This window comes from Kryptolebias marmoratus, linkage group LG5 (assembly GCF_001649575.2).
Source record: "Kryptolebias marmoratus isolate JLee-2015 linkage group LG5, ASM164957v2, whole genome shotgun sequence".
Lineage (NCBI taxonomy): Eukaryota > Metazoa > Chordata > Actinopteri > Cyprinodontiformes > Rivulidae > Kryptolebias > Kryptolebias marmoratus.
This window is the reverse complement of record NC_051434.1, coordinates 9,770,540-9,784,633: the sequence shown is the minus strand read 5'-3', so window position 1 is coordinate 9,784,633 and position 14,094 is coordinate 9,770,540. Positions and strand designations below refer to the sequence as shown.

The following is a 14,094-nucleotide window of genomic DNA, read 5'->3' as shown; positions in this document are numbered from 1 at the left end:
GCTATTTTGTTCTACTGATTTGCTAACATTTTTTAGAAAACCATTTTCAAGCTGACAGCAAATGTAATCTTTCTTTTAGAGTTTCTAAATTTGGAATTAAAACTTGGAAGAGACACACTTGGAAATAACATTTTAAAGCCCTGAATTAAAAAAAAAGTCATTTAAAAATGTGTTTGGTTTCCTCTAATCACTCAGTGGTGCCTCTCCGACTTTCTGTTCCAGACACAAGAACAGAGGAAGGAAAGAAGAGATGGAGTTATCAATCACAACCAGGGCGCCACGGGAGGGAGGTGACAGCCGGACCATTGACAGGTTTGCCTTTGTACGCCTCTTGCGTCACACTCAAATCTGTGTGTGTGTGTGTGTGTGCATACATGTGCGTACATGTATTGTGTTGTGTTTGTCTCAGGTGGCAGAGGCTGACACAAAGACCAGCCCATTAAAAGATAAGGGCGGACTGAAACCTGACCCTGCCTCCGTCAATCATCAACCCCCCCCCCAAAATCAACGTCACAGTATAGTTTTATTTGTCATGCAGCCCTGAAGCTGAAACTACTAAAGCAGTAATTGTTTAGAGCAGTGGTTCTTTCCACCCACAAAACAGTGGTAGAAGCTTGTGGCTCCAACCACTGATGGGTAACGTCCAAATATTACTAATAACCAGAATAAACCAGGGCATAATGACGACACAAACTACTGTAGTTCCTTTTTTAGTCTTTTCTAACAGTTATGAATAAAATATATCATTAACACTAATTTTTTTTTAAATTTCATTTGATTTTGGAGATAATCTGAGGACCCCCATTTAGTGGTTCATGCCCAAAACATCAGGAATCTCTGATTTAAAGCATCTTCTACGCTTGTCCAGCCACAATGTGCTGATGAAGCAACTCGGGGAGATAAAGTGTCATGACCATTTTCTGCCACTGGGGGGCTCAGCAGACCCGTTTTCATCTTTGGTGGGGTGGGGGCCCTGTTTGCTATTCACATTTATTTGGTCTGATGGAGGAGGAGGAGGAGGAGGATGGAGAGACAGAGGGACGGACGGAGGGAGGGAGGGGAAGGACAGATGGACAGATGGACAAAATAAATAAATAAAGAGCAAAAAGAAAGAGTGAGAAAGACAGAAAGAAACAAACAACAAATTGGAACAAGGATTTCAGCAGACCAGGAGAAACAATGACGCTGAAAAAGAAAAAGCAGAACACAGAAGTGGAGGCGATTTTGGCTGCACATGAGAGGAAGAGGAGGAGGGAGAAGGAGGTGGGCCTTGATGACATCATGTGTTGCTATAGCCCAGCTGAGGCCTAGCAGGAAGACTTTTTTTTTTTTTTTTGTTAAACACACTACATCTGCAGGAGTTGGCTCAGAGAGGAGGAGGAGGAGGAGGTGCACAGAGACAGACTAGGAGAGAAGACCAGCTGAAGGAAAGATGATAGAAGATAATTTAACCCTTGCAAAGACTTGATTCACAACAGAGGACAGTCGGGAAGAAAAAGATTAATTTAGATCCACTGTGCTCGTCAAAAAACACTGGAGAAAATATTTCCAAATTGTAGCCACTTGTCACCGACCAGATTTAGCTGTTTTTGTGTTCTCCCTCAATCTGAGTTTACATTAACTTCTCTGAGGCCATGGACCTCAACAAAGCCGTTTCAACACAGACTGCAGTCCTGATCATTTACGAGGATTTTCCAGTCGGCTCCCTCTCTTCCAGTAAAAACGCTGTTAAATCACAGAGTGAAAATAAATGCATGAATGTAGCTTTAAATGCTATGGAAAGGTTACTGTGAGTTACTTTATGCTCTTTGTGATATCACTCACTAGCTAATACTTTTAAATACATGTGGTACTGATAAATGCAAAACCAGTCATGAAGACACCCAATCTAAACAGATCTGTTTCAGCAGACTGTCCTGCTTCTCGTACAAACACTCCTTCACACCCACACCTCTCAGTGAAGTTCATGTTTAGACTGCTGCCAAGTCCTTAAATTGTTGGTACGCTGTTGTGAATATCTTTGTGTTTATCATCTGTATCTGATTCGAGTGCGTTTTGTCTTTTGAATCCTATTGACTTTAATTTGGACAATCTTAGAATCCTTTTAAATTTATGTCCCATTTATGAGGTTAACTGAGGACAAAGGATAAATGAGAGGGTCTTCTTCAAATGATGCAGAGTCGGCTAAATGATTTGGCCCTGCAGACCCCACCTGCCTCTGCTGCTGTGTGAAGCTGCTTTGCTGACATCCCCACTTTTGTTATTTAATTAAAACGAACAGAATCATATTGTTTTCTAAAATGCACTCTTTTCACGGTGCATGGATTTTGTTGATACAAGGTGCTATTAAATTAGCAAAAGCTGAATTGCTGTGAATTGAATTATGATAATGTCTTTACCATTTGGTTTTACACACACACACACACACACACACACACACACACACACACACACACACACCTCTAGTTCATTTTACGGCTACATGATCATTTAACCTTTTACATGGCTGAGCTTGGATTTTCACAGTTGGTCGTGTGTGTATAAATGTGTGTGTGTGTTATGAACAGACATGGTTAACGCACACTGTTCATGCTAATTGAAGGGGAACGTGAAGAAGGAAGAAGGCAATAATCGGTCTGAATGAACAACTGGAGCAGCATTGTCGAGTTTAAAACCCAACTGTTGGAACAGGAGAGCAGAAAGGGGGGAAACTAAAAGGTAAAAAAGAGAGAATGAGTAAATGATAAAAGATTAGGATAAACAGGTCTAAACAGTCTCCCAAAGTGCCAACAGTGTGTGGAAAAAAAAAGGGAAGGAGATAAAAAGAAAGAGCTTCAGAAAAAAGACAAGTGGGAAAGAGTCTGAAGTTTGCCTTGGCAGGCAGGCGCTCTCATTGAGATTCATTGTTGCTTTTACTGGACAATACCAGCCACTTTAAAAAGCCAGAGCACATGTCCGAGTCTGCATTAGCAGCTGCACAGCACAACAAACACAAACACTACAGGGCAGAGGCTGGAATTTAACAGGCAGCGAGAGGTGGCAGAAACGAGAAAAAGGAGCAAAACCAAGAAAAAGATGGAAATATAATGAAAAGACCTTGGCAGGAAACTGTTTTTAATTAGTTGATCTGATGGAAAGAAAGCAGGTTTCTGTCTAAAGCCATCTCCAGTCTTCCTCTTCTTCCTTTTTTCTGTTTTCTCTTTACGGGGTTCCTTGAAACCTACTAAGTGCCATGGAGAGGGAGGCAGGATTTCACAGCCCCTTGCCAGCACTACTAAATATAGCTGCAGTCGCGGGAGGCCAAAACACAATCATTACTCTTCCAGACACAATGGATAGAGGAGTGGAGGAGGAGAATGAGAGGAGAGAAAGCAGGAGATATAATAAGACTGCAAAAAGAGGAGGATGTAACACTGAGAAAGGAGATTTCAAGGGAAAGGAAGGAAAAAATACAAAAGGGTTGTCTAACAAGGTGTAATTAGGGAAATTATGAAAAATAAGTTAAAAATGTATGGGTATATTACCTAATAATGTAAAGAAATGTTAATGTAATGTAAATATATATAAAACTAATGCAGCTGTAGCTATTTGCCAGCCACAAAATGTCCCTAAAAAGGTTTATGTGGCATCGTTCAGGCTACTCTAATGAAGGATATGAACGGCTTAAACTCATCTCCCCCCATTTCTTTATGATAATAATCATGCCATCAGCAACCTATTAAATCCAAATAAAACACTGAGTTTGCCGCCAACACCCGACCTGCTTCCGAAGCTCCTCAGCCGCTCTCCTTGATGTCATCCCATAAGCCGAGCCTCGACTGCTGGCCATGGCCTGCTGCTCCCTGGCGAGCTCCCGTGCCTCGGCCCTTTCGCTGCGCTCCCTCAGAAGAGGCGGCGGCGGCGGCGGCGGGGGTGGCAGTGGTGGTGCGGGTGCGTCCCTGCTGTGAGTCCCTGCTTTCGGCCTCGGACTCTCCCTGGTCCCTGCTTTACTGTTGTTAAAAACTGAAAGGGAACAAAAAAGGAAATACTGTAGACTCTTTTTTTTTTTTTTTTTTTGGTAATAAAAATTACAAAACTATTCACAAACACACACGTGTACAAGTTGTATGGGTGAAGCAAGATTTGTGAGGAACTAATTTTTTTTGCAGAATGTTGCTGCAATTATTGTACTTCTAGCAGAATTAAGTACTAATATTGAATCATTCTGCATTTAGCTTCCATATTACAAAACATGTTTTCATTTACATGAAAGGAAAGTTACAGAGATTGAGATAATTTTTTATGAGTCCTGGAGTGTAATGAAGTAATGAAGCTGTGCACTACAAACATTTTTATTCAGTTTCATCCACTTCCTTAAAAAGCACAATTTCATTTTAGTTCACATTCCAATGAATCCAATCATTTCGGTTCAATCGTGTTCAGTCCAATTTGATTCAATTTAGTTCAATTTAGTCAGTATGACCACATTTACTTTGTGCCAATTTGTAATCGGATGCCTAGCTAGGAAAATCAACAGATTACATCGAATGTCCAGTTCGATAAAATCCCCCGTCCTGAGCGTGCGCAGAGTGACATGCAAAAAATGAAGAGGAAAAACTCCCTTTTAACAGGAAGACACTTCCAGCAGAACCAGACTCAGGAAAGGCAGCCATCTGCTTGGACCGGTTGGGAGGTTCAGAGGGTGGGAACAGAGAAACAAATGCAAAAACACTACGCCGGGGATACCTGCTATCAGAAAGAGAAAAACAAGAGTTAATGACTCCAGTAATTGCAGAAAAATACATTCAGAGTTTAGAGGCGACCCTTCTGCCCAACACTTTAAACTTGTAGAAGCATAACTTAAAGGGTGTCATAGGAAGAAAGAGCCCTTAATCTATGTAAACAACAAAAAACAAAGACTTGAAGCCCATGTTTAGGGTCTGGAGAGTAAAAGTACGTAAACTTCTATATGTAATGAGAATGACAGACATTCTGAATTTTCTTCTGGTTGTAACAAAAATTCAATCATTAACTGGTTAGAAGTGATCTGTTCTAGTGATTTCCATCTGGACGTTTCTCAGCATCATATTGAATCAGATTTTTCATAAAGCCATTTGAATATCTGTAGACTAAAACTGACAAAAGGCCAGCCTAGAAACACCAAATGCCCTGAGCTGCAGCCACGAGTCTTTAGGCAGCGGCTAAAGGAATAAATGTCAAACATGTCATTACTGATTCCGCTTGAGAGTGGTCCCAAAGACAAACATGGAGTTGGAATTTGTCTTGACAAAGTTTGAGACCAATGCAACAATATTCTGGCTACCTCTCATCACAAAAACCTGGTGTTTGAGGAGGAGAGGAAATTTAACAACTCCAAGCAGGGATTTGATGATATGCAGTGAGCCGAAAGGAGCCAACAATAAAACAAGGCATTAGTAATACAATACACCCTAGACCTAAGCACACCTGTCCAATGTAGTTTTGCAAGTCGTTTGGAAACTCTACAACAAGGTAGAAACTTCTAATAAGTAACAAGCCTAAACAAATAAATACAATTTTTAAAAATGTGGGTTCTGTGGAAAGTTCCAAAAGTGGAAGCATCATATAGGCCACACTATGCTTTTTCAGGCTACAGTCAATAAACCGAACGGGTTCTAACCACCAGAGACTCGACCACAACGACCAAGTGGAAAAGCCAGCACAAACACTGGAGTGACAAACTTTTGGCAACCATCTACCCCCTAATCACTAAAATATGCATGATTTAAAGAGTGCATGAAGATGTCTTTATATCACTTGTCAAGGAGCCTGTTCAAATAGAGCTTCGACTGCATTAACCCCAGAAGACGGAGCAAAGCAAGCCAAACAGTAGCGAGGCAATTAACGCACACATTCAATAAACCTCTTCTCAGTTTTAACGAGCCCCGATTTCAAGTTTCGTCAGGTTTTTGAAGCACAGAGACCTTACAGTGCACATGCATTTGCGTACCTATGTGCTTGTAACCACCGGTGAGCATCTGTAGGTCGCTAGGGTCCCTGACTAGAGGAAAAAAATGAGTAAAATTTTGACATATTAGTGAGCTAAGCATGTATCTGGGTCCAATAAAAGCTGTTTAATTTAGCTTTGTCAACATGGCACACGGCCAAAAGAGAAATGGTAGTAGAAGGACGGCGCGCTAATGAATGGCCGGTAATGTAAGGTTTTTCCTGTCTCCCTTTACCTCCCAGAATAAAACTGGTCTTTTCTCAGTCCTTCACAAATTCCATTTCTTCTTTATCTCAGATACGGGGGTGCACCCTTTTCTGTCTTCACTTCCCTCCCGTTTCTCCCTAAGAGCCCATATAAGTGTTTCTCTTGGAAAGTAGCCCAAGCTACATATTAAGGTGTCACATTTGACAGCAATCTTAATTCCACAAATACACTAAGGTGTGAGCCTGCCTTTTCTGTGTGGGTGCCTAATAACTAATGCGGCATAAATGCTGCCAACTCTGAAGCAATGGCTCACTCTCAAATATATGTGTGTGTACACGAATGTCCTTAACCCCGCATCTCTATTGTCCCTTACAAAGTATATCTGCCTGTTTCCCCCTTATCTATTTATTTAGCATATCACTGAGAAGGCGCCAAGCTGCTTTGCAAACAGTGTTTGTGTACGAGATAAGAAAAGGAGAATAAGCTGTCCTCGTGCACACAACAAGCCTGGATTTGTTCACACAGGTTTCACTCTCGCACTGTTTGTACTTCCTGCACAGTTTTATGTTTCAAGCTGCTGATACATGTGTTCCTGAAAAGGGATGAGGGGAAACCTGCATGTATCTGCGGGTGTGGAGTGGACAGACGCAGCCAGTGAGCTACGGCAATGTCAGGACACGTTTCTTCACGACATCAAAGTACACAAATCTAAGGATCTTTCTGTCTGATTCTAAATCCCATTAGTCTCTCTGCTGTCTTCTCCACATTCTACTTGAGAAGACGACAGAAGAAGAAAAAAAAGCCGAACAAAGAATTCACCTGTTAAACTATTCAGGTGGCATCGCTACAGACTGAGAAAGGAGAGGAAGTCATGGAGAGGGAAGAGGAAGCGCTGTGAAACTCAACCCTTATTTTGTTCAAATTACTGGATGTGTCCCCCATGTCTGTGAGGAAGGGAGGGGTTTTTGGTGAAAAATTCGACAACATGCATAAAACTGGCAGATTACTGCAAAGTTGCACGTTTTATTTTACACACTCCATTTCTGTCATCTGGTACTGATTTGTGAAAACTAAAACATATATTAAAAAAAACAACTAACAATCAGATTTTTTACAACCTCTGTTTGCTGGCATGTAATTCCCTAAATGTTGGACATTGTGTGCAGTCATGTGTTGTACCCTGAGGGGGGCACATATGCTCCGACTGTAATGCTGTGTGCGCGTCTCGGGCCGTGGCCAGCTGTTGCAGTGTGTGCATAAACACCTTGTTAGGGCTTAGTAAGCAAAGTGTTAATTGGGGTGGAAAGAGTTGATGCACTGCTCTGCAGTTCCATGCAACTTGCCCCTCTTCTGCACTGAAAACAAGAGTGAAAGCAGGAATTTGCTCATGTGTGCAAAAAAAAAAACATGATCAGAAACATGTCTTTTGTCTCTTCATGACAGAATGTGTCTATATTGTTTTCCCTCTTAAGCTAACTAGTTATTCCAAAGTTACATAACTCTCCAATTATCCGCTCTCCCTTTTGCTTCCATCCCCTTACGTTTTTGTTCTCCTCTCGCCTTTGTTTCATCTTACAACACTCCTGCACCTGTTTAACTTCTGTTTTGTCTCCCCTTCATTAACTCCTCTTACTGGGATCTTTGTGGTGCTTTGCACTAACTGAAAACATCTAGTCCGGCCTGTTGTTAGGAATAAAAACATGGCACGCTTTGTCCTGGGCTCCAGTCTGGATCTTACCGTGCCCGTTGAGTGGCTGCCTGGCGGGGAGCTTGCCCTTGCGGGGTGTAGAGTTGCAAGAGGAAGAGGTTGAGGCCTGGCTACTGCCTCCCACGCCGTGCGAGTGGATGCTGCCACCATTCCGCACCTCTTCATCCTCCTCCTCTTCCTCTTCGTCCTCCAGGTCCTCCTCCTCCTGGGAGCTTCCAAAGTAAGCCATATTACTGGGCAAGGCGGATGAACCTGAAAAAGAAAGGAGAGTGATCAGATGTTGGAGGAAAAGATGAAAATGTACAGCTCTAAAAACTAAAAAAGTCCTTATTGAACACAACGCGGGTATTAATATATACATAAATTAAAAACTTGTTTTTTATTCTAATCTTGCATGATACAAATGGATCAACATCAGTATGTAAGTGTTGAAATATTAACATAAAAATACAAGCCGCTCAGGGGTTCGAGAGCAACGCTGATTGTGCTGCTGCTTTTTAATCTGTTATTATCCCAGCTGGTGGCCTATTCATGCTTTGCGAGCCGCTCTGAACAGAGCAGCGCCATTGTTACACTCACTCACAGCTAAATGCACAAACATAATCAGGAACATGAACGGGACAATATTAGAATGATGACAGCCTTACTTGAAAAGCAATTTTATTGTGCTTGGATGAGGTTAAACTATTACTATCTTCTATTTCTAAAAGTTTGCATTTGTGGAATCTAAACTGGCATTATTGTTGTATAATAATCATTGTTTCTGCGTTTTTGTCCTGTTTTCTTTTTTTTCCCCCTCACAGATGAGTTCACTGTTTTTCAAATGCCACTGCACAACTTAGGAAGCCGTCAGACACAGAGCTGAGGGGAAAGAAAAAGAAGAATGACTTGTTAAATGTTTTTGTAGCCGGAGTTAATGCCAGAGCATTGACAGTGGACTACAAGCCATCTTTTCCACAGAGGCTCTAAACTTTGACAGTTTTGAGACGCACTGTATATTACGTACGTGTGCTCAAATTTTAAATCTAGAATTGAATTACTTAAACTCTCTGTTGCTGCTGAGCTAATCCCAAATCTGTCTTTTTCACTTTTCCCCAAACAGGATTATCTTCAGTCTCGGCTTCCACTGGAAAAGAAAGAATGTTCTCTCTTTTTCCGTTTTCTGTCAAAGTCCATAACTTTTCCTGTCATCTCTCTGGAATCTGGTTCAATATGAGCTCGAAGGAGGAGGATTGCGTTTGGCAGCAGATGGCCTGTAACGTTACCTCGGCAGGCTGAACGTAAACATGTGCTCGGCCTCACAAAAAGTTACAGAGCCCAAAGCTGCATTAACAAAATCCCATGATGCCGCACTCATAAATCAGTGTGCTAACAGAGACTTCTCCTACTTCAGCAGACTTCAGTTTGCATCAAGAAACTGTAAAAATAAGTACCACAAATAAAACTAAATGAATGCTTCAACGAAAAGACGAGAAGATTTCTGCAGGAGCAAACAATCCTAAAACCTTTTCTTTGTTCTTTGGGTATTGTAATGTGCTGCAGAGATAAAAGTAAAGGAACAGACACTTTTCTTGTTTAAAACTCCGCTTTGTGCAACATGAACACAAGGAGATCAGTTATGATGTTTTAAGTTATTATTGTTTCTTTGCAAATGATACTTTTTACTGAACAACGTGTGATTATGCAACAGTCACAGTTTTGCTTAAATCGGGCTGCGAGCGTGAAACTGGATTTTATGAAGTTGTGAGGCCTTTACAACTAAATCGATAGCATAGCTTGAGCAAGTACTGTGATTTTTATTACCCTTTTAGGGGCTTTAGTGTTTAAGGCACATTAATGGAAAGTAATGTGTGATTATAAGCCAATTAAAAAAAATGTTAAGCCTCTGAGAAAAAGGCTGAATTCAGCTGGTTTGTATTAAACTATACAAAATACTTAAAGAGCATATAATTAGACTTAGAAAATGCAATCATTTAATTAGCAGACATGTTTTTAGAGAAGACTGAACACTCGTCTTAGATATTACACATTCAATACATATGAAGCCAATTAAGAGATAACAAAAATGCAAGGACACTGGAGGAAACAAAATTTATGACAAAGTTGCTAAAGGGATAAATCAAATATCCATATTTATATGAGAATAAGCCTGAAATGAACAACAAAGCTGCAGACCCATTCATTTGGTCTTTGATGAGACAAAAAGATTTAAAGCTGAAAAGACCCCATTGTGAAGCTGTTAGTAAAATCATCATTTAGGAACAGGGATTGTGCAATCAATATCTGTACACTTTTCCACAGCAGAGCTCTGCCCAAACACACTCGTTTCTGTGTTAAGTGTTTATGAAAGAATGGATTTCCTCATCTGAACTACAAGTAAATCTAAGCTTTACTTAAGACAGAAACAGGCAGCATAAGTCCTGTGTATCGTCAAACGAGCAAATCAAAAAGAAAAACATCACTTAGAGAAGAGTATTTACAGCAGAAGTTGATAACATAAAAAAGGTGGGTTTGAAAATATGAATGTATAAAGTGCACACGCTTGTACCTTCCTCTCTGCTGTGCTTCAGCCTCCCTACAGGGGGGCTGTCATACGCTGGCTGGTAACCATAGCAACTGTACATGTGTCAGGCAACGAAGGTCGTAAAAAAACAAACAAACAAAAAAATCCCTCCAGGATCTTTTTTTGTAGTTATCACTCAGCCACGGTGGATTCATCGCCTCTGATTTGACAAATCACATCTGAGGTGCGAGAGGAAGCCAAATAAAACGGATCTTCTCATAAATAATCTCTTACATGGTGACAGTTGTAGGAAATGTGATAAAAAGTAACCTGAACAAAAATATCCACGTTCTGCTTTAGAGAACGACTGGGGAGTTATAAGAGTCTTTGCTCCTGACTTACCAAGACATCACAGGTTAACAGCTTTAATTCCTTTTAGATGTTTATTGAAGCCAACTGGAATCATTATAACTTTCTTGATGAAGTAAGCAGCACATTTTTTAAACAAGGGAATGTTTTCATTTTAAACTTCACTAACTATTAACAGCTACCCAGCAGCATGTGGTCACCACATGATGTTATATTTATTTTAAAAACTCTTACCAATATTAAAAGCTTTTCCAAACACACCTCTGCCACTTACCTCTCAGAGAACACGGGAGAGAAACAAACCTTTTTTCTTTTTTAGGTCTGTAAAGAACAAAATTGGTGCTCTTCACTTCAGCTTCCTCTCTATAGCTGGAAATCAATCCTCAAATCATCTGTATAAAAAAGAAATCATGGAACATGCCTAAAACGTGTTTATATGGTTTCTTTTATATACTATAAACAAAACAGCTCTGCTATGAGTCTCGTCTTTTCTGGCTTTTTAAAAGTGGATCAGACCTCAAGCCCTGCAGCCCACATTTAAACTGAAAGATCTTTAAAGTAGCACATATACCCTGATAGTATAGACACACACACACACACACCACAGACTCAAACTTTATCTTTGTGACGAAGCAAATGTTATTTTTCTCTGAACAGAAACACACCAAGCCAACGCACACACTGGTGCAATCACCCTTTAATCACTGGCTTCATTAGCTAAATGGTTGTAATTTACTGCCTTGACCTGAGGTCAGCAGGCCAATGGTAACAGACCTCAGGGTCACCTGGGAGTAGAAATGGAGGGGGGGGTAGTAGGGCGTAAAATGATCAAATTAAAATTAGCACAATAAAGCAAGTGAGTGCAGCTTTCTAACATTTTCAAGCTGTGTGAGCTGCTCATACAGCGGTTCTGACCACTGGCATCCTAATTAAAGGAGTGGCAGCAAGACTGCTTTCACTGTCACCAAAAACTCCCAACCCCTGTCTCTTGCACTGATGCCACAAATTTACAACCCATGTCAAAATAAATGCAAATGCATACACACAAGTTGGGGAGAAAAAAAAGAAAAAAACTCTGCTTTTTTCTTTTTTTCTTTTTCCAGATCTCAAGCAGGGGTCGAGTCCAATCCCCCAATTACACCAGCTTTTCATCCAGCTCATTTCGGACAGACAAATCATAATTAGGTCTGAAAGAGTCTATTAGGATTGTCATTTTTAACGGGGCTCTTGGGTGGGATTTCATAATTATAAACCCTCCATTTTCTAACTACCCTTCTTTTTTTCCCCTAACCAGAACTGAAACAATGAGGGCAATTTAAATAATCAATCAGGTCGGTTTAGCCACCATGGGAACATGTGGACGTGATGGCTCACAGAGAAGTGCTGCATGTACTACAGGAAGCATGAACACACTGGGAGAAAATGAGACAAATGCAGGCAGGGAAAGTCAAGGTTACAACACTTGAAAACTGCCCAAAAAAAAATGTAACGATCAGAAATGGCATCAACAAAAACACATTCTTTACTGTCACTAAGAAAGCTGACTCTGGCATTGAAGAGAAAGCAGCATCAGTCAATGCTGCAGTACAAAAACCCCACAGAAATCAGCAACAAAAAAAGTCACAACTGTACATAAACATACAGCTTTCAGGAGTTAATCTAAAAGCATTTACATAGAGGGAAAACTGAAGTACCTTTTGAAAGAGCAGAGCAAACATGATTAGTGAAAATGTGCGACTACTCAGGCAAGATCGTCAAATAATAAAAAACATATTCCAGGAATATCAAATTAAAAGTTCTGCTGCGAGGTTTAGGCTTCCAAACAGTTCTCAATACGGACTGTTTTTTAATTTTTTTTTAAGATATGAAAAGTTCACATTTACACGTGTAATCGCATCATAGGAATCTGAGGTCTTTGGTTCACAAGGTCAGTGCTGGGAGGTTATGTAAGCAGAGCAGCAGGATTGGCCTCGATGAACTCGAGAGGCACCACTTCAGGGTTGGCAGGCGGAGGAGAAAGCCCAGAGGGCAGCGAGGTAAACTCGTACAACAGTTTACTGGGACAACACAAACATGCTGCAGACAGGGGGAAAAAAGGACGGCAGTTTTATGTAAGAAAAGGATTCCAGGCATGTGTTTGATGAAGTTATTAATTTACTTTCTAATATAATCTTTGTATGTATATGGAGTTCCTTACTTGGAAAAAAATATATAAGTCTTTGATGAATAAATGTCAGAGAGTTCAGACAATAACAACAAATCACTACAGTCAGTTTTAATTTGTTGATACAGAACTCAAACTCAGTGCTGCCCCCTCCCTGCCGCCAGTGGCATTACGTCGTGTTCACCCGAGGCCAAAAGGGCCAGAGGCAGACTGTCTGGCTGCTACCCAAATGGCTTTCTCCATGGATATAAACAGCCCAACTACAGGCCTGGACCACACATAAACACCATCCTGAAAGCACAGGAGAGGACTCAGCTCTGCAGTTTGTGTGCAAGGATGTGTGTGCGTGTGCGTGTGTGTGTTTGAATGAAAAAGAGATGAATAGTGAGATAAATGCTGAAAATAAACTTGACACAGAGTGAGTAGTGAGTGTGAATGATCTGCTTCCTTCTACACAGCACATATCACTTATTCTGGTTACCCCCACATTGCGTCAGAGTTATGAGGCACCCTATTACCTCTCTGGAGCAATAGAATACATATTTTTTCTACAATGTGATAATTATACCATCACCACTAACATTACCTGATGGGATAAATTGTTAATTGTTCTCAATTACAAGCTCAGATTAAATATTAAAATATACAAACTTGTAGTCAGATTTTTAAAAAAAACTTGTAGAAATGTCCTACTTTTCTTTTAAAGCATTTTTTTCCCCCCTAAATATCACTTCTAATCTTTTACCTGCTTTTATGTAGCTGTCAGAATGAGTGATGGATAGAAGTCTTCGGGGTGAACGGTGTAATGTTTACCAGATAAGATAAGCAAACATTGCAGTGGGTGAATGGGGGAGGTAAGTGTTTACACACTGAACGTTTGACCTGGGACAAATCCCAGAAATCACCACTGATAGGGTTTCAGGTTAGAAAACGTCACCCACTTCTCACGATTCCAACGTCAATAAATTCAGTTAAAAATAAACTGACAAACCCTAAACTAAAAAAGTGCGAGGAGATTCGGTGGGAGACATTTTTGGTGGCAAACATGAAGGTGGATAAGTTGTAGTTAGATCACCAGAGACATGCATCAGAATCTTAAAGGGGATTGGGGGGTTTCTGGGAAAAATCAAAGACCCATGTCCCTTTGAAAAGATTAAAAGACTACCACAGATGTCCTC

The 14,094-nt window shown here is 40.6% G+C and overlaps 1 protein-coding gene and 1 long non-coding RNA gene across 2 annotated transcripts in view; one reads left to right on the top strand and one right to left on the bottom strand.

Moving 5' to 3' along the window:
* The window catches only part of jarid2b (jumonji, AT rich interactive domain 2b), a 93,819-nt gene that overhangs the window by 11,428 nt on the left and 68,297 nt on the right, over positions 1-14,094 (bottom strand). Inside the window, exons 5-6 of the mRNA XM_017422610.3 lie at positions 7,911-8,132; positions 3,761-4,002 (exon numbers count right to left, since the gene is read on the bottom strand). Coding sequence (XP_017278099.1) covers positions 3,761-4,002; positions 7,911-8,132 — 464 coding nt within the window. The remainder of the gene's footprint in view (positions 1-3,760; positions 4,003-7,910; positions 8,133-14,094) is intronic.
* Positions 228-9,704, top strand: LOC119617011. The gene is made up of 3 exons (XR_005233151.1): positions 228-322; positions 8,684-8,882; positions 8,983-9,704. It is a non-coding gene; the product is annotated as an uncharacterized LOC119617011 (long non-coding RNA).